Source organism: Eschrichtius robustus, chromosome 1 (genome assembly GCF_028021215.1).
Source record: "Eschrichtius robustus isolate mEscRob2 chromosome 1, mEscRob2.pri, whole genome shotgun sequence".
Taxonomy (NCBI): Eukaryota; Metazoa; Chordata; class Mammalia; order Artiodactyla; family Eschrichtiidae; genus Eschrichtius; species Eschrichtius robustus.
In genome coordinates this window covers 89,353,805-89,373,679 of record NC_090824.1, presented here as the reverse complement: position 1 = coordinate 89,373,679, position 19,875 = coordinate 89,353,805, and the positions used below count along the sequence as shown (strand labels likewise).

The window sequence follows — 19,875 nt, the reverse complement described above, 5'->3', positions numbered from 1 at the left end:
CCCGCTGCTCTGGCTGCCACGTTCCAGCCCACCCCCATCCCTGCGTGCTCCCTCTGCCCTGCAGGCATCCTCGGGCTCCCCGTCCTCACTCTTGGCTGGTGAGCAGGGAGAGTGAGCCCTCAGCTCCCCCGACAGTTGAGGCCAGCGCGAGGCCGGCTTCTCCACAGGAGCCACGGCACCTGGGATTCACGATGCCGGTGGCGGCCCACAAAGATGTTGTAATTTCTTTTAAGTTCTTTTAAAAAAAACCTTCTAGGTTGAAGAGAATGTTTTAATATATAGTAATATATCACTATATTTGTCTTTATACAACGGTCATAGAAGATAATTGTTAATATTTTTATGGTGGAAGGGGCCCACCAAAGTCATAATGCAGCCCTGGTCTAGGGTGACCCAGGCCTTGTGACCACCCACATCCTCTCAGCCAGGGCTGCATCTTATTCTGTGTGTAACTAGTGGGCCTCAGAGCCCTCAACGTCCCAAGCTGTGTCCCTCATCCTGGAGGGGCTCTGGGTAACTTTCATTTGAGGGGGTGGATGTGAGGAAAACCAAGGGCTCCTGGTGCACCAGAGGCCCCGAGGCTTCAGCCCAGGTGGGACAGAAGGATAGCTGACAATTACCGGCATTGCCTCTGCACCAAGCACTGGGGTGACTGCTTCCAATGGACTATCTCATTTCTTCTTCACAAGAAAACTATGAGGAAGATGTTGTCATTATGCTCATTTTACAGCTGGAGAAAGAAAGGAATTTGCCCAGGGTCACTCAGCTAATGAGCGGTAGAGCTGGGATTTCAACCCAGGCTGTCTGAGTCCAGGACCCACATTCTTTTTTTTTTTTTTGGGGGGGCGGGGGAGGGGCCCACATTCTTAATCTCACCGATAAACCGCTGCCCATGGGAAGTAGGTTAAGGAGATAAACGTGCTTGCACCAGGGTAGAGGGGCACCTGCATCCTCCTGGCCTACCTCTGGGCCAGGCAGGAAACTGGGAGGAACTCAGACCCAGCTAGGGTGTGGGTAGGGTGTCTCCTGGCCTGGGGAAGCACTGGGAAGGAGTTTTGTAAAATCAAAATCAATCATTTGTAATGTTTTTTAAAGCTTTTTAAAGGTATGAAAGTAACAGCGTGAACCTTATGCAGAGCAGGGTACTTTTTGTTGAAGAAATCTCCTGAAGGAAGAGGCCGCTGCTCAGACAGCTGTGCAGCTGTAGACCGGGCCCACTGTGGGGAGGGGGATTCCTGGGTGCTGTCCTGACCTAGACTGAGAAAAGCCGGGTCCAGGCCAAGCAGAGGCAGACAGAGGCAAAGACCCAGGGCTAGGGGGATCTCTATCTTTGTTTTACTCCTCCCCACTGCCCACATAGAAGTTAAGAAGAAGAAGGGGAAGTAAGTCTTTAGCTGGCATCACAATTATGGGAATTAATGTGGCAGAGTGGGAAGAGTCCAGGATTTGGAATCAGCAAAGCCTGGGGTCAAATGCTGGCCCCAGAACTTACTTCGGGCCGGGTACTGTCCTAATCCTTTTACATTGACTCACACCATCTTCACAATAACGCTGTGAGGTAGGTACAGTTATCATCCTTCTCCCCAGTCCACAGATGGGAAAACTGAGGTGAGGAGCAGTTAGGTACCTTGCCCAGATCACATGGCTGGTGAGTGGCAGAGTCTGGTTTTGAACCCAGGAAGATCTGGGTCCAGAATCTTCACTGTTAAGCAATGTACTCCACCTGGCACACGGCAGGCAGTCAAGAAACGGCAGCAATTGTGACTTTGAGTAAGAATGTTCTCCCCTCCCCGACCAGGCCTCACCCCATTTGCTCCAGGCTCCTCTCCTGGCGGGTGAGGGTTTCCCATGACCTGCCCACCTCCTTTCCTGCCAGGGTCCAGGGTCAATCAGACCAGGGCTGGCTCAGCTCTCTCAGCCACGCCTGTCTCTCTCCAGGACCATGGCTACCTTGTACCGTGACCCTGACTGGTCCTCCAAAAACCTGGAGCTTGCCATCCTCGAGGCGCGGAGGCACGTAGTCAAGGACAAGATGCCCGCTCTGTTCCCAGATCAGCTCCTCAGATTCCAGGAGGAGCTGCAGCAGCGCAGGCAGGAAGGCTACAAAGTCACCTTCACAGACTTCTGGGGCCTGCTGGTCGAGGCCTGTCTGGCGGACGAGGTAGGTGCTCAGCTTCCCCTGGGGCCCAACCCGCCCAGGGCTGATGCCCAGCCCTCTGCCTTCACTGGGGCCTCGGGAGGTACATCACAGCAGGAGGGAGTTAGGTTAGACCTGCAGATGCACCCTTGGGCCGTAAGAAGCATGAGGCATCAGAACACATGATGCAGGCAGATGGTGGGATTATCTTCCCGAGTCCCTTTAGAGTATGACTGAGACCCTCACATCAGGGGTGGCTTAGGTGCAACCTTTCGGAGAGGCAGCGGGCCCTCTGAGAACCTGTGAGAGGAAATGGGGAGGGAGCCATCAGACTGTGATGTAAGCCTGACCCCAAGTGGAGGAGAGAGGGAAGGAAAGGCCGGGTGGAAGCATCCTAGCCCACTATGCGGTCTGAAAGGTCAGCACAGTGACCCTTGGAGAGTCCCCCAGCCAAGTTGGCCATCAGAGGAGTCTGGCACCGCCCCCTCCCCTCCACCACAGTGGGCCTGCCTCAGGATCCCTGCCACGCTCAGTCATGGGCTGGGACCAGCCCAGCGGGAAGTGTGGCCTTAGAACAAACTCAGCCATGGATTTCGGAGCATGGTAGCTGGGCCGTCAGCCAATTACACTCCTGTAGTTGGAGGCCCGCTGGGCCCCTTCTCATGGCCACCACACGGAGGATGAGCCCAGTGAGGTTCCTTCCAGCTCTGATATCCAATGATCTGAGCAGCGTCTGCCCAAGAAGAGAGGCAGCCTGTGTTGGGACCCAGCTGCTGTGAGAGCCATGTGGGCCGTGGTAGGGCAGTGGGATCCCCATGGGATGCTGCCATCCCGGACATCAGGGTGAGCTCAGATAACACCCGGACCCTTCCGACTGCCCACGCCCCAGGGAGGAACCAACTTTGGCTGTTGCTTGACCCCAAAGCAGGGCTTCCCATCTAATTTCTATCCAGGCCTATGGCTATCTGTCCCACTCCCAAAGGTGTCCGAAGAGTTCTGAATTCAAATCAGAACTTACCAGAAGGAAGAGGGACAGCAAATTATTTTCTAGTAGATCTCCTCTTCCAGAAAACACAGACAATTTGAGCAACCAAGGATGGACCAAACCTCATCTTCAACATTCATTCATTCCCTCATTCATTCTTTCAACAAAATTAAGTAACTCCTGCATGCCAGGAACTGTGCTAGACAGTGGGGATTCAAACGCGGGCACTCACAGCCTTTGATGGATCCCTGCCCATTCTGATAACCCACTGTCTACTCTGTCCACATGATGGAGCAGGGCAGGGAGAGGCTGAGGGTGTTGGCTTTTGGATTCAGGCAGGACAGGGTTTGAATTCTGGCTCTGCTCTGTGCTATTCCTTAAATGGGAATTTCGTCAACAGTTAATATTTCTAACAGCAGTTAGTGCTCCATGTGGTGAGGAGGAAAGCTTTTTTTAACATTAGAGTCTGAGCATTGCCCAGGGTTTGGTGTGGGAAGGAGCCTAGGTTCCTGGGAAAGCAAGTCTAGGATTGATGGAAGGAGGCCTCTGCTCTTCCACTCTGGCCAAGGCAGGAGCTCCTTTGCCTCAGGCCCCCTTGACAATGAGTGTGGATTGGGCTCTTCCCTGAGTCTGCAACTTCCTCTCCTTCCATGACGGTCATTGCTGTGGTGCCCATATCTCTGGGCCCAGTTCTGACAGGCATCCTGTTGGCCTTTCAAGGGAGGCCTAAGAGTTGTTTGACCCACACGTGTTTACCATCCCACACAGGTTCTGTGGCCTTTACATGCTCGGGCACCCATGGATGTCACCCACCAGGCAGCTCCTTGGCCTAGGGTCGGAGCCTGGTCCTCTGAAACCTCCACTGGCCTTGTCTACACTGGCTGATTCACTTTGGGAGGTGGCCTGTGGTCCAGGCTGATCTGCAGGACTCCCACTTTGATTACACCACTTAGTGCTCTGGGGACTTAGAGGGAATTTGACTGCCATCCGGTGCCAAGTTTCCAAATCTTTTGTTAAAAAAGAAGAATCTTTTTTTTCCTCCCAAATGAATTTATGAGAGAGCCCAACATGCAAAGCAGATTTTTTTAAAATGGAGCTGCTCTGGTTTGATCAGGGGGGAAGATGATGAGGATGAAGAGGGGGCAGTGGTGGCCTCCTCCACCCCCGCCTTTTCGTTCTCTGGTCCCTGGGACTCGAGGAGAACCCCAGGACTCTGAAGGACGGCCCTAAACTGCAGATCCAGTCCCCACCCTGTCCATGTGTCTGGGGTGATGAACGGCCCAAGGATGAGTGAGCATTTTCTGGGTACATTTTAAGAGCAGCTTTGCCTGGTGTCAGGTGAGACCTCCGGAGCAGCCTGGTGGGCTCAGGAGCCTGGTGGGCTGCCAGAGGTCCAGACTGTCCTCTTATTCTGCACCGCTTCCTGGCTGCTTGTCTGCTGCTTCTCCTTAACCATTATTTTTCCACACAGAGAAATGAATGCAAGCTGTCAGATCAGAGTGCTGCTTTGTGCCAGGGCCAGAACCCCCTGCCCATCTACCTCACCATCAATGTCAAGGAGGATGTAAGCAACCAGGATTTCAGAGGTAACACTGGTGGCTAGAAATTTACCCAGGGCGGGGTGGGTCCCTTCTCAGCAGGCAAGGGCACTCAGTACCCCAGCGCACGCATCCCGCCACCATACCTTTGCCAGCAAGAGTGTGCTGACAGCCGAAGAAATCCACTTGGCTACCCCCTTCTGCCCAGATGTGTGTAGCCGGTGGGCAGCAGGGGTCCTGTGGCTCCCCTGAGCAGAGACTTGATGGGACAGAGGAAATAAAGCTCGTGAAGGGAAAGAGTCCTAGACATTTCTTAAGCTGCCAGGATGGAAGGACTCTAGAGACCTGCCCTGCTTTGGGGTCCGGTTTTGGTCCGGGTTTATGAGGCGCAAACGAGCCTGTGCAGCTTGCAAAACTGAGTCTTGCCGGGCCAGCAGAAGCCGGTCAAGGGCGCCCCCCTGTGCCCTGCGGGGGAACTGCGGCCTCCCCATCCCAGGCTCCTCGCGGCCGGGGAGACAGCGCGAGCAGGGAGAAGGGTGGGCGGGGCCGTCCCGGCCTGAGACTGATACCCTGCCCTGCTGCTTCGTGTGCAGAGTGGTTCGAGTTCTCCCCCTACGAGGTGGGCCTGCCGAAGTATGGAGGCTTCATTCCCACCGAGCTCTTCGGCTCCGAGTTCTTCATGGGGCGGCTGATGAGGAGGATCCCAGAGTCGCGGATATGCTACATGCTAGGTGACTCCTGGCTGGGGGAGGCCCCTGGGAGCCCCGCCCCATGCGGAACAGGCTCCGCGTTTGATTAGAGGAATGACGAGGAGACACGGTCTGTTCCCCCAGGATCATGTGCCAGGTGCTGGCGCTGGTTTGGGTTATCCCTTGGGCATGTGACCCTCCTGGCATTTGTCAGCGTACCCTCATTCCAGGAGAGGCTCCTGCGCCTACCAGCCTCCCAGACTGGCCTGATCTCCCTGTGACCCTGTGGGCCCAGAAGGACCTGACAGGGGCTCCTGGGTCACTGGGGAACAAAGGGGACCCTCCCAATGTCCTGGTCTCCAGTCGTCTCCCTGGTGTCCATTCAGAGCCAGACTGGGAGTTGCAGGCTGAGATGGAAGCTTCTGGAACTTCTACCCCCTTCCCCCTGGTTCCGGGAAGCAACATGCCTGTTTCCGGGGGTTGAACCAGCCCCTGGGATCCAAGGGGCCAGAGGGGACCTCAGGGTGAAGACAGAGTCTCTGGGGAAGCCTGGCCCAGCTCCCAACACTATGTTCCCTGGTCCTCCAGAAGCCAGGCCCACTGGGTGCAGGGGCCTGACTGAGATGTCCACTCGTAGAGTTTTCCCCTTCAGAGCCCGAAGTACATCTGTCAAAGGGCAACCGCAAAAAACGGACCCATCTTTACAGCCTCAACAACAGTTATGCCCTTATTTAAACTAGTTGTCTGCCTCCCCCTCCTGTCCATCTATCCCAAATCCCACCCATCCCAGAAAGTCCCACTTAAGCCGCATTTCTTCTGGGAAGTCAGCCCCGAAGCCCACAGCCCCCAGCAGCCTCTCCTTCGTCTGAACACCTATGCTGTTGAGCATGTGGCTCAGAGATCTGTAGGTGAGACACTCGGACTTGAACTCTGGCTCCTCATTTATTAGCTGTGCAAAGTAGGCCAAATTACGTAACCTTCCTGAGCTTCAGTGTCCTCATCTGTAAACTGGGCTTAAGAGTAAAACCAACCTTATGGAGGATTCCAGTGGGTCAATGTATGCGAAAGATTTCACATGAGTATTATTATTACTGTGTTGCGTTTTTTTAAATCATAATGAGAGATGGTGTTACATTTATCGAGTGCTCACCGTGTGCCAGGCACTGTCCTAAACTAGTGTATTAACTGATGCAAGGGGTGATTTCTGGACTTGAACTTGAAGCCTGCACTTGTCAGCATTAAGTCTCTCCTGGGGCTGTGCCTTATATGCCTTCATACCCTCTCCCAGTTCCAAGAGGAGGGCGGAGAAGAGCTGAGTCACTTATGTCGAGCTGCACCGTGGGGAGAGGGGAAACGAAAACCTGTCGCGCTCCCTGAGCAGCTCGGCCTGGAGGGGGCACCAGGTCCAAGGCAGAATCAATCAGTGTTTGGGTGGGCCTGGAGGCTCTTGGGCAGAGCCACTCACCACTGGTCCTGCTCCCTAGGTTTGTGGAGCAGCATCTTCTCCCTGAACCTGCTCGATGCCTGGAATTTGTCCCACACCTCGGAGGAGTTTTTCCACAGGTGGACAAGGGAGAGAGTGCGTGATATCGGTGGGTGACCCACCGGCTTCCCCTCCCGGCTGGGAGATAGGGGGGGTGGGGAAGGTGGATCAGTAACTGAGGACGGGTCGACCTGCCACGTGTTTCAACATCATCCCTATGGCCCGCGGAAACAGGAAGGCAACTAGGGGGTCTCCCCTGCCTGGAAAGGAGGGTGATTGTAGCTGGACACACCTTTGCCAGCTCTGGCCTGGCCGGGGGGAGTGGATGCACTGTGTGGTAGGCTTGGAAGACCTGCACGGCGCCCAGGAGAGCTGCAGAGGGTGGGGATCTATGAATGCAGTTAAAGGCCACCCTTGTGGACTCTCTGTTTTCTCTGGAACCCCTCCTTGCCTGTCACCCCACTCCTTCTCCTCTACCCTGCCCCTGTTCTATGTCTCTCCCCTGGGTCCTCCTGGCTCCGAGAACTAGACAAGAAACGTGTGCACTGCACTTACAGGCTGACCCCTGGGTGCAGGGCAACCATGCGGTGCTTCACCTGGGCAATCTGGGGACTCCAGCTCTGTGACCTGTCCTCCATGCCCCCCCTCCCCTGCAGAAGACGAGCCACTCCTACCTGAAATCCCCAAATGTGATGCCAACATCCTGGATACCACAGTGGTGAAGCCGGGGTCATGGCTGTCCAATACTTTCCGCAACATCCTCACCTACCGGGGCTTTGTGTCTGAGTTCCACAACTTCCTGCTGGGGCTGCAGCTGCACACCGACTACCACCAGAATGGCCAGTTCTCCACATGGAAAGGTAACCCTACCTGCTGCCCCTTGAGGCCTACCTCTGTTTAGAGGAAAGGGAAGTGGATGTGGAGGGAGAAAGGATGAGAAAACTCCTCTGCCCATGTTCATTGGGCCAAGTGGCAGACTCTCCCCACAGTGTATTCTACATCTGGTGAAGCCTTGAACAGCAGGTGGAGTGGTGGTGTATTTAATTAATTGAATCTGTACAATGACTCTATACAGCATCTGTATAACAATCCCAGCAGGTAGAAGTTGGCCCCATTTTACAGTTGGGGAAATGTGGGCCCTGACTTCCTACAGTTGTGTTCTGGGGACACCTTTTTTTTTTTTTTTTTTCTTCTTCATTTAAAAAAAAAATGGGGCATAGCGCAGGGAGATCAGCTCGGTGCTTTGTGACCACCTAGAGGGGTGGGATGGGGAGGGTCGGAGGGAGGGAGATGCAAGAGGGAAGAGAAATGGGAACATATTGTATATGTATAACTGATTCACTTTGTTATAAAGCAGAGGCTAACACACTATTGTAAGGCAATTGTACTTCAATAAAGATGTTTAAAAAAAAAAAAAAAAAAAAAAAAAAAATGGGGCTTCCCTGGTGGCGCAGTGGTTGAGAGTCTGCCTGCCAATGCAGGGGACACGGGTTCGAGCCCTGGTCTGGGAAGATCCCACATGCCGCGGGGCAGCTGCGCCCGTGAGCCACAGCTGCTGAGCCTGCGCGTCTGGAGCTTGTGCTCCGCCACAAGAGGGGCCGCGACGGTGAGGGGCCCACGCACCGCGATGAGGGGTGGCCCCTGCTCGCCGCAACTAGAGGAAGCCCTCGCGTAGAAAGTGAAGACCCAACACAGGCCAAAATAAATAAATAAATAAATAAATAATTAAATAAATAAATATTCTTAAAATGTATTTATTTTATTTTATTTATTTTTGGCTGCGTTGGGTCTTCGTTGCTGTGCGCGGGTTTTCTCTAGTTGCGGCAAGCAGGGGCTACTCTTCGTTGCAGTGCGCGGGCCTCTCGTTGCGGTGGCTTCTCTTGCGGCAGAGCACGAGCTCTAGGCACGCGGGCTTCAGCAGTTATGGCGTGTGGGCTCAGTAGTTGTGGGGCAAAGGCTTAGTTGCTCCGCGGCATGTGGGATCTTCCCGGACCAGAGCTCGAACCCATGTCCCCTGCGTTGGCAGGTGGATTCTTAACCACTGCACCACCAGGGAAGCCCCTGGGGACACCTTTTAATGTAAGTGCTGCCCCCGGAGTTGGGCAGGGATGGCCCAGCCCAAGCTCCTCCAAATGGTGAGTGGCAGAGCTGGCTCTTAAACTGTGGTCTTGCAGCTTCAACTCAGGACTTCGTCCCCACGCTGCTGAGGCTCTAAATTTGACTTTACACCATCTTTGGTATTTTACTTGGCCACAGCCTGCAATGGCTGCTTGAGCCTGGGCTAATAATCTTTGTCCTCACTATCTGGGGCAGAAAAGGCAGCTGGCTCTGGGCCCACGGTTTGCACTAATTTATAGGATAGTCTTAAGCCCCTGCTACACCACAAATTCTGTGGCTGAGCGTTAGTGGGCTTTCTGTGCATGTTCCATAAAAGACTTGCTAAACCCCCCAGGTAATGCTGTTCTTCTTCAGCCTACCCAGGGGTACACTGGGACTCACCGGGCACCCTGACCAAGGGGAGGGCTGGAGGCCAGGCTGAAGTGGATGAGCTCCGGGCAGGGCATCCCATCCCCACCAGGTGCCTCTGACCATCTGCTGAGATCAGGGCGCCAAGGAGTAAGGATAACCACAAGCCTTGACTTTCAGACACGGTGCTGGATGGCTTCCCAAACCAGCTGACAGGGTCCGTGAAACACTTGTGCCTGCTGGACACTGCATTCTTCGTCAACTCCAGCTACCCGCCCATCCTCAGGCCGGAGAGAAAAGCTGACCTCATCATCCACCTCAATTACTGTGCTGGGTCCCAGACAAAGGCAAGTTTGGCAAAGAAAGGCTCCCGCCTCACTCCCCACAGGCTCCTAGACTTAGCATCAGAGAAGCTCAAGCCACTATCCCTGATGGAGGTTAGATGTCCAAACCTCAGGGGCGTAGCCCGCTGGCCCTCACGCAATGGGTTTACTAGATTTACTGAGCTAATTCCAATTTTATTCTTACATTTGAGCATTTCCCATATTTGGCAATTCTTTAGCTGCAAAGAAAAAAAGAGTTTAAAAAGTAACCTTAGGGCTTCCCTGGTGGCACAGTGGTTGAGAATCCACCTGCCAATTCAGGGGACACGTGTTCGAGCCCTGGTCCGGGAAGAACCCACATGCCGTGGAGCAACTGAGCCCGTGCGCTACAACTACCGAGCCTGTGCTCTAGAGCCCGTGAGCCATAACTGCTGAGCCCGCAAGCCACAACTACTGAAGCCTGCGTGCCTAGAGCCCGTGCTCTGCAACAAAAGAAGCCACCGCAGTGAGAAGCCCGCACACAGCAATGAAGACCCAATGCAGCCAAAAATAAATAAATACATAAATTTATTTTAAAAAAATAATAATAACCTTAATAGAGCCCAGTCAATTGTGAAGTTTTGTACCACTTCAGGAGCTTGTAATCCTATTTTCAAAGTGATCACGTGGTCTCCCCACTTCCAGGAAGTATGAGCCTCCATGTAATTACACCAAAGAGTTAGAACCAGAGATTTTTATTTATTTTTATTTATTTCCTTTTGAAAAGTTCTGGATTTTCAAGGGAAAGAAACTGGTTTTTGGTCTACTTTATTTATTTATTTTATTATTATTATTATTTTTTATACAGCAGGTTCTTATTAGTCTTCAATTTTATACACATCAGTGTATACATGTCAATCCCAGTCGCCCAATTCAGCACACCACCATCCCCACCCCACTGCGGTTTTCCCCCCTTGGTGTCCATACGTTTGTTCTCTACATCTGTGTCTCAACTTCTGCCCTGCAAACCGGTTCATCTGTACCATTTTTCTAGGTTCCACATACATGTGTTAATATACGATATTTGTTTTTCTCTTTCTGACTTACTTCACTCTGTATGACAGTCTCTAGATCCATCCACATCTCAACAAATGACTCAATTTCGTTCCTTTTTATGGCTGAGTAATATTCCATTGCATATATATACCACATCTTCTTTATCCATTCGTCTGTCGATGGGCATTTAGGTTGCTTCCATGACCTGGCTATTGTAAATAGTGCTGCAGTGAACATTGGGGTGCATGTGTCTTTTTGAATTATGGTTTCCTCTGGGTATATGCCCCATAGTGGGATTGCTGGATCATATGGTAATTCTATTTTTAGTTTTTTAAAGAACCTCCATACTGTTCTCCATAGTGGCTGTATCAATTTACATTCCCACCGACAGTGCAAGAGGGTTCCCTTTTCTCCACACCCTCTCCAGCATTTGTTGTTTGTAGATTTTCTGATGATGCCCATTGTAACTGGTGTGAGGTGATACCTCGTTGTACTTTTGATTTGCATTTCTCTAATAATTAGCGATGTTGAGCAGCTTTTCATGTGCTTCTTGGCCGTCTGTATGTCTTCTTTGGAGAAATGTCTGTTTAGGTCTTCTGCCCATTTTTGGATGGGGTTGTTTGTTTCTTTAATATTGAACTGCATGAGCTGTTTATATATTTTGGAGATTAATCCTTTGTCCTTTGATTCGTTTGCAAATATTTTCTCCCATTCTGAGGGTTGTCTTTTCGTCTTGTTGATGGTTTCCTTTGCTGTGCAAAAGGTTTGAAGTTTCATTAGGTCCCATTTGTTTACTTTTGTTTTTATTTCCAGTACTCTAGGAGGTGGATCAAAAAAGATCTTGCTGTGATTTATGTCAAAGAGTGTTCTTCCTATGTTTTCCTCTAAGAGTTTATAGTGTCCGGTCTTACATTTAGGTCTCGAATCCATTTTGAGTTTATTTTTGTGTATGGTGTTAGGGAGTGTTCTAACTTCATTCTTTTACATGTAGCTGTCCAGTTTTCCCAGAACCACTTATTGAAGAGACTGTCTTTTCTCCATTGTATATCTTTGCCTCCTTTGTCATAGATTAGTTGACCATAGGTGCGTGGGTTTATCTCTGGGCTTTCTATCTTGTTCCATTGATCTATGTTTCTGTTTTTGTGCCAATACCATATTGTCTTGATTACTGTAGCTTTGTGGTATAGTCTGAAGTCAGGGAGTCTGATTCCTCCAGCTCTGTTTTTTTCCCTTAAGACTGCTGTGGCTATTCGGGTTCTTTTGTGTCTCCATACAAATTTTAAGATTATTTGTTCTAGTTCCATAAAAAATGCCATTGGTAATTTGATAGGGATTGCATTGAATCTGTAGATTGCTTTGGGTTGTATAGTCATTTTCACAATATTTGATTCTTCCAATCCAAGAACATGGTATATCTCTCCATCTGTTGGTAACATCTTTAATTTCTTTCATCAGCGTCTTATAGTTTTCTGCATACAGGTCTTTTGTCTCCCTAGGTAGGTTTATTCCTAGGTATTTTATTCTTTTTGTTGCAATGGTAAATGGGAGTGTTTCCTTAATTTCTCTTTCAGATTTTTCATCGTTAGTGTATAGGAATGCAAGAGATTTCTGTGCATTAATTTTGTATCCTGCAACTTTACCAAATTCATTGATTAGCTCTAGTAGTTTTCTGGTGGCATCTTTAGGATTCTCTATGTATAGTATCATGTCATCTGCAAACAGTGACAGTTTTACTTCTTCTTTTCCAATTTGGATTCCTTTTATTTCTTTTTCTTCTCTGATTGCCGTGGCTAGGACTTCCAAGACTATGTTGAATAATAGTGGTGAGAGTGGACATCCTTGTCTTGTTCCTGATCTTAGAGGAAATGCTTTCAGTTTTTCACCATTGAGAATGATGTTTGCTGTGGCTTTGTCGTATATGGCCTTTATTATGTTGAGGTAGGTTCCCTCTATGCCCACTTTCTGGAGAGCTTTTATCATAAATGGGTGTTGAATTTTGTCAAAAGCTTTTTCTGCATCTATTGAGATGATCATATGGTTTTTATTCTTCAATTTGTTAATATGGTATATCACATTGATTGATTTGCGTATACTGAAGAATCCTTGCATCCCTGGGATAAATCCCACTTGATCGTGGTGTATGATCCTTTTAATGTGTTGTTGAATTCTGTTTGCTAGTATTTTGTTGAGGATTTTTGCATCTATATTCATCAGTGATATTGGCCTGTAATTTTCTTTTTGTGTAGTATCTTTGTCTGGTTTTGGTATCAGGGTGATGGTGGCCTCATAGAATGAGTTTGGGAGTGTTCCTTCCTCTGCAATTTTTTGGAAGAGTTTGAGAAGGATGGGTGTTAGCTCTTCTCTAAATGTTTGATAGAATTCACCTGTGAAGCCATCTGGTCCTGGACTTTTGTTTGTTGGAAGATTTTTAATCACAGTTTCAATTTCATTACTTGTGATTGGTCTGTTCATATTTTCTATTTCTTCCTGGTTCAGTCTTGGAAGTTTATACCTTTCTAAGAATTTGTCCATTTCTTCCAGGTTGTCCATTTTATTGGCATAGGGTTGCTTGTAGCAGTCTCTTAGGATGCTTTGTATTTCTGCGGTGTCTGTTGTAACTTTTCCTTTTTCATTTCTAATTTTATTGGTTTGAGTACTCTCCCTCTTTTTCTTGATGAGTCTGGCTAACGGTTTATCAATTTTGTTTATCTTCTCAGAGAACCAGCTTTTAGTTTTATTGATCTTTGCTATTGTTTTCTTTGTTTCTATTTCATTTATTTCTGCTCTTGTCTTTATGATTTCTTTCCTTCTGCTAAGTTTGGGTTTTGTTTGTTCTTCTTTCTCTAGTGCCTTTAGGTGTAAGGTTAGATTGTTTACTTGAGATTTTTCTGTTTCCTGAGGTAGGCTTGTATAGCTATAAACTTCTGTCTTAGAACTGCTTTTGCTGCATCCCATAGGTTTTGGATCGTCGTGTTTTCATTGTCATTTGTCTCTAGGTATTTTTTGATTTCCTCTTTGATTTCTTCTGTGATGTCTTGGTTATTTAGTAATGTATTGTTTAGCCTCCATGTGTTTGTTTTTTACGTTTTTTTCCCTGTAATTCGTTTCTACTCTCATAGCGTTGTTGTCAGAAAAGATGCTTGGTATGATTTAAATTTTCTTAAATTTACTGAGGCTTGATTTGTGACCCAAGATGTGATCTATCCTGGAGAATGTTCCATGCGCACTTGAGAAGAAAGTGTAATCTGCGGTTTTTGGATGGAATGTCCTATAAATATCAATTAAATCTCTCTGGTCTATTGTGTCATTTAAAGCTTCTGTTTCCTTATTTATTTTCATTTTGGATGATCTGTCCATCGGTGTAAGTGAGGTGTTAAAGTCCCCCACTATTATTGTGTTACTGTCGATTTCCTCTTTTAGAGCTGTTAGCAGTTGCCTTATGTATTGAGGTGCTTCTATGTTGGGTGCATATATGTTTATAAATGTTATATCTTCTTCTTGGATTGATCCCTTGATCATTATGGAATGTCCTTCCTTGTCTCTTGTAACATTCTTTATTTTAAAGTCTATTTTATCTGATATGCGTATAGCTACGCCAGCTTTCTTTTGATTTCCATTTTCATGGAATATCTTTTTCCATCCACTCACTTCCGGTCTGTATGTGTCCCTAGGTCTGAAGTGGGTCTCTTGTTGACAGCATATATATGGGTCTTGTTTTTGTATCCATTCAACAAGCTTGTGTCTTTTGGTTGGAGCATTTAATCCATTCACGTTTAAGGTAATTATCGATATGTATGTTCCTATGACCATTTTCTGAATTGTTTTGGGTTTGTTTTTGTAGGTCCTTTTCTTCTCTTGTGTTTCCCACTTAGAGAAGTTCCTTTAGCATTTGTTGTAGAGCTGGTTTGGTGGTGCTGAATTCTCTTAGCTTTTGCTTGTCTGTAAAGCTTTTGATTTCTCTGTCGAATCTGAATGAGATCCTGGCCGGGTAGAGTAATCTTGGTTGTAGGTTCTTCCCTTTCATCACTTTAAGTATATCATGCCACTCCCTTCTGGCTTGTAGAGTTTCTGCTGAGAAATCAACTGTTAACCTTATGGGAGTTCCCTTGTATGTTATTTGTCGTTTTTCCCTTGCTGCTTTCAATAATTTTTCTTTGTCTTTAATTTTTGCCAATTTGATTACTATGTGTCTCGGCATGTTTCTCCTTGGGTTTATCCTGTATGGGACTCGCTGCGCTTCCTGGACTTGGGTGGCTATTTCCTTTCCCACGTTAGGGAAGTTTTCGACTATAATCTCTTCAAATATTTTCTCTGGTCCTTTCTCTCTCTCTTCTCCTTCTGGGACCCCTATAATGCGAATGTTGTTGCGTTTAATGTTGTCCCAGAGGTCTCTTAGGCTGTCTTCATTTCCCTTCATTCTTTTTTCTTTATTCTGTTCCACAGCAGTGAATTCCACCATTCTGTCTTCCAGGTCGCTTTTCCGTTCTTCTGCATCAGTTATTCTGCTTTTGATACCTTCTAGTGTAGTTTTCATTTCAGTTATTGTATTGTTCATCTCTGTTTGTTTGTTCTTTAATTCTTCTAGGTCTTTGTTAAACATTTCTTGCATCTTCTCGATCTTTGCCTCCATTCTTTCTCCGAGGTCCCTGATCATCTTCACTATCATTATTCTATATTCCTTTTCTGGAAGGTTGCCTATCTCTACTTCATTTAGTTGTTTTTCTGGGGTTTTATCTTGTTCCTTCATCTGGTACATAGCCCTCTGCCTTTTCATCTTGTCTATCTTTCTGTGAATGTGGTTTTTGTTCTACAGGCTGCAGGACTGTAGTTCTTCTTGCTTCTGCTGTCTCCCCTTTGCTGGATGAGGCTATGAAAGGGGCTTGTGTAAGTTTCCTGATAGGAGGGACTGGTGGTGGGTAGAGCTGACTGTTGATTTGGTGGGCAGAGCTCAGTAAAACTGTAATCCTCTTGAATGTTGATGGTGGGGCTGGGTTCCCTCCCTGTTGGTTGTTTGGCCTGAGGCGACCCAACACTGGAGCCTACCTGGGCTCTTTGGTGGGGCTAATGACAGACTCTGGGAGGGCTCACGCCAAGGAGTACTTCCCAGAACTTCTGCTGCCAGTGTCCTTGTCCCCACGGTGAACCACAGCCACCCCCCACCTCTGCAGGAGACCCTCCAACACTAGCAGGTAGGTCTGGTTCAGTCTCCCCTGGGGTCACTGCTCCTTCCCCTGGGTCCCGATGTGCACACTACTTTATGTGTGCCCTCCAAGAGTGGAGTCTCTGTTTCCCCCAGTCCTGTCAAAGTCCTGTCAAAGTCCTGCAATCAATTCCCACTACCCTTCAAAGTCTGATTGTCTAGGAATTCCTCCTCCCATTGCCAGACCCCCAGGTTGGGAAGCCTGACGTGGGGCTCAGAACCTTCACTCCAGTGGGTGGACTTCTGTGGTATAAGTGTTCTCCAGTCTGTGAGTCACCCACCCAGCAGTTAAGGTATTTGATTTTACTGTGATTGCACCCCTCCTACCGTCTCATTGTGGCTTCTCCTTTGTCTTTGGATGTGGGGTATCTTTTTTGGTGAGTTCCAGTGTCTTCCTGTCGATGATTGTCCAGCAGCTAGTTGTGATTCTGGTGTTCTCGCAAGAGGGAGTGAGAGCACGTCCTTCTACTCCTCCATCTTGGTTCCTCTCCCTGGTCTACTTTAATACAGTCCTATCCTGAGGCCAGGGAAAGGGGAGTGTAGACAGATGACAAGGATGACACCAATGATAATGGCCTACGTTTGTAAACAAGGGACAGCATACTTTCCTACACATGATCTCACTTGATCCTTATGCCATGTCTTTGAGGTAGATGGCACAACTGCTATTATTCCTATGTTATAGGTGAGGAAGGTGAGGCACAGAGAGGGTACATGGCTTGCTTAAGATTGCACAGCTAGTGAGCTTAGAACGGGGAAGAACTAAGGGGATTCTGATACTCCAAGTCTGCTGCTTTTTGTGTTACATCATGTTTATAAAGATGCCCTTTCAGAGTCCTTTCTGGCCCTGTCACGTTCCAAAGCCCATGCGTGTCCCGCAGGAGCCTGGCCAGCCATGGCTGTCACCCTCTTAGGGAGCCACCCACATCTCCAGGTCTGTGGGTGAAGCATCATCGGAAGGGGCTTCTGTCCAGTTTACTTGGGGAAGGAGCTTGCGGTTGGACACACACCAGCCTACTGACTCAGGCTCTTCATCCTGATCCAGCTTTGTCCTAAAAATAGCACAAATAGGCAAAGCAGTTGGAAACCCGAGTTGTTAGCTGGGGAAATCAGAAAGCTGGACCAAAGAATTCTGTGTTTCTTGCCCACCCTCACCCCTCCTGATACTCAAGCATGTCCTCCTGTGATGTTCCAGCCCATGAAACAAACCTGCAAGTACTGCACCGAGCAGAACATCCCCTTCCCCAAATACGAGGTGCAGGAGGAGGATGATAAGCTCAAGGAGTGCTACCTGCTGGAGAACTCCCAGGAATCCGATGCCCCCATTGTGATTTTCTTCCCACTCATCAACGACACCTTCCAAAAGTACAAGGCCCCAGGTAAGCCACCGTGAGCTCGGGTCCCACCCCAACTGGCCTTGGACGGAGAGCTCCTGTTCTTAGATGTGTGCAGTCTTCCGACAGCACTAACGGGGAAGCCTGGCATAGCTCCTGTCTGAGGCAAACTTGGCTTCGGTGAGAAAGAACAGCCCCCCATGCCCCCGTGCACCGCTGATGTCAAGCTCTCCTCTTTCAGTCATTCACAGCCTGGCACTGTGCGGTGCCACGGAGGTCCTGAGATGGGCAAGCTATGTCCCCGCCCTGGGGGGCTAGGAGGTGTGCGTGCGCATCTGCATGTGTGAGTGTGCACATGGGCACGTTTTCTTGTGGGTGTGCAGGGGTGGGCCTCGGGGAGAGGGACAGAAACAAACCATTACAACCTCACGTGATAAGGGGCTACAGCAAGTCCTTCTGCTCCTCCAGGTGTGGAGCGAAGCCCCGAGGAGCTGGAGCAGGGCCAGATTGACATCTGTGGTCCCAAAAGTCCCTACGCCACCAAGGAGCTGACGTACACGGAGGCCGCCTTTGACAAGCTGGTGAAGCTCTCCGAATATAACATCCTGAATAACAAGGACAAGCTCCTTCAGGCCTTGCGACTGGCAGTAGAGAAGAAGAAACGCCTGAAGAGCCAGTGTCCCCCTAAAGTCCCAGGACACCCCTAAAGAGTCCCCCTAAAGTCCCAGGACAATCCTGTGTCTGCTTCTAGCATCAGAGGCGCAGAACCCAGGGCTGACCGGCCCTCACAGCCAGCTCCGCTCTCTAGCAAGGGCTGCAGGCAGGCTGGCCTGGGCTTTCTATCAAAAAATTAAAATTAAAAAAAAAAAAAGTTGAGGGAGAAAGAGAAACAGACAAAGGAAAATAACAAGGGGATGTATTTGGGGCTTTATACCCACTGGAATTTTTTTTTTAAACATCTTTATTGGAGTATAATTGCTTTACACTGTTGTGTTAGTTGCTGCTGTATAACAGTGAATCAGCTATACGTATACATATATCCCCATATCCCCTCCCTCTTGCACCTCCCTCCCACCCTCCCTATCCCCCCCTCTAGGTGGTCACAAAGCACCGAGCTGATCTCCCTGTGCTATGCAGCTGCTTCCGACTAGCTATCTATTTTACGTTTGGTAGTGTATATATGTCCATGCCACTCTCTCACTTCGTCCCAGCTTCCCGTTCCCCCTCCCCGTGTCCTCAAATCCATTCTCTACGTCTGCATCTTTATTCCTGTCCTGCCCCTAGGTACATCAGAACCTTTTTTTTTTTTTTTAGATTCCATATATATGTGTTAGCATACACGTATATTTTGTTTTTCTCCTTCTGACTTACTTCACTCTGTAGGACAGACTCTAGGTCCATCTACCTCACTACAAATAGTTCAATTTCATTTCTTTTTATGGCTGAGTAATATTCCATTGTGTATATGTGCCACATCTTCTTTATCCATTTGTCTGTTGATGGACACTTAGGTTGCTTCCGTGTCCTGGCTATTGTACATAGTGCTGCAATGAACATTGTGGTACATGTCTCTTTGAATTATGGTTTTCTCAGGGTATATGCCCAGTAGTATACCCACTGGAATTTTTTTTAAACCTTCCCTGCAGGGAAGGGGATCCAATAGCCACAGGCTCCCGCACATGCCTGAAGTGTGGAGAATAATAGCACGGCCCAATTTTATTTATATAAGAGGCTGGTTCTCCAGAAACCTCGGACTCAGAGCTGGAACTCAAAGCCCTCCCCTCACTACTCCTCTCTGCTCGGGAAATGCACAAGAGGACCTGAGAAGCATTCTGGGTTCTCTGGAAAAATGCTTTTTAATTTTTTTTATTTCTGAAGGTGGTCTTTATTTTTTTTATTTTTTTTAACATCTTTATTGGAGTATAATTGCTTTACAATGGTGTGTTAGTTTCTGCTTTATAACAAGGTGAATCAGCTGTACATATACATATATCCCCATATCCCCTCCCTCTTGCACCTCCCTCCCACCCTCCTTATCCCACCCCTCTAGGTGGTCACAAACCACCGAGCTGATCTCCCTGTGCTATGCGGCTGCTTCCCACTAGCTATCTGTTTTACATTTGGCATTTGGTAATGTATATATGTCCATGCCACTCTCTCACTTCGTCCCAGCTTCCCCTTCCCCCTCCCCGTGTCCTCAAGTCCATTCTCTATGTCTGCGTTTTTATTCCTGCCCTGCCCCTAGGTTCTTCGTAACCATGTTTTTTTGTTTTTGTTTTTTTTTTAGATTCCATGTATATGTGTTAGCATACGGTGTTTTTCTCTTTCTGACTTACTTCAAATGCTTTTTTAAATTTAAGGCAATTGTATTCTTGTGATTTTTATAGGCAATTGTATTTTGTGATTTTTATTTTTATGAATCAGCTTATTAATAGGAAGCATAATGCTTGAAGATCTAGATGGAGCACTAGAGACATCCTGGTCTCTTCAACAACAAACACAAACAGGTGATGGGGTTTCAGCAGCCCCTCTGCAGCCACTCAAAGGCCCAGGACAAGTGATTCCTTTGATCCCCACTGGGCAGCCTCGACTGAGCATCCAGCTCCGGCGAAATGCCAGGCGAAGCCCAAGTCTGCAGCTCCGGTTCACCGAACAAGGATCTGGGATGCAGCTCTGGGACGTCTG

General features: G+C 48.4%; 1 protein-coding gene across 1 annotated transcript in view; it reads left to right on the top strand.

Moving 5' to 3' along the window:
- Positions 1-15,842, top strand: part of PLA2G4E (phospholipase A2 group IVE) — a 41,040-nt gene extending 25,198 nt beyond the window's left edge. Inside the window, 8 exon segments of the mRNA XM_068549909.1 lie at positions 1,939-2,161; positions 4,594-4,708; positions 5,254-5,391; positions 6,834-6,941; positions 7,489-7,692; positions 9,479-9,645; positions 15,764-15,810; positions 15,812-15,842. Of these exon segments, the coding sequence (XP_068406010.1) occupies positions 1,939-2,161; positions 4,594-4,708; positions 5,254-5,391; positions 6,834-6,941; positions 7,489-7,692; positions 9,479-9,645; positions 15,764-15,810; positions 15,812-15,842 (1,033 nt within the window).
- The last annotated feature ends 4,033 nt before the right edge of the window (positions 15,843-19,875 follow it).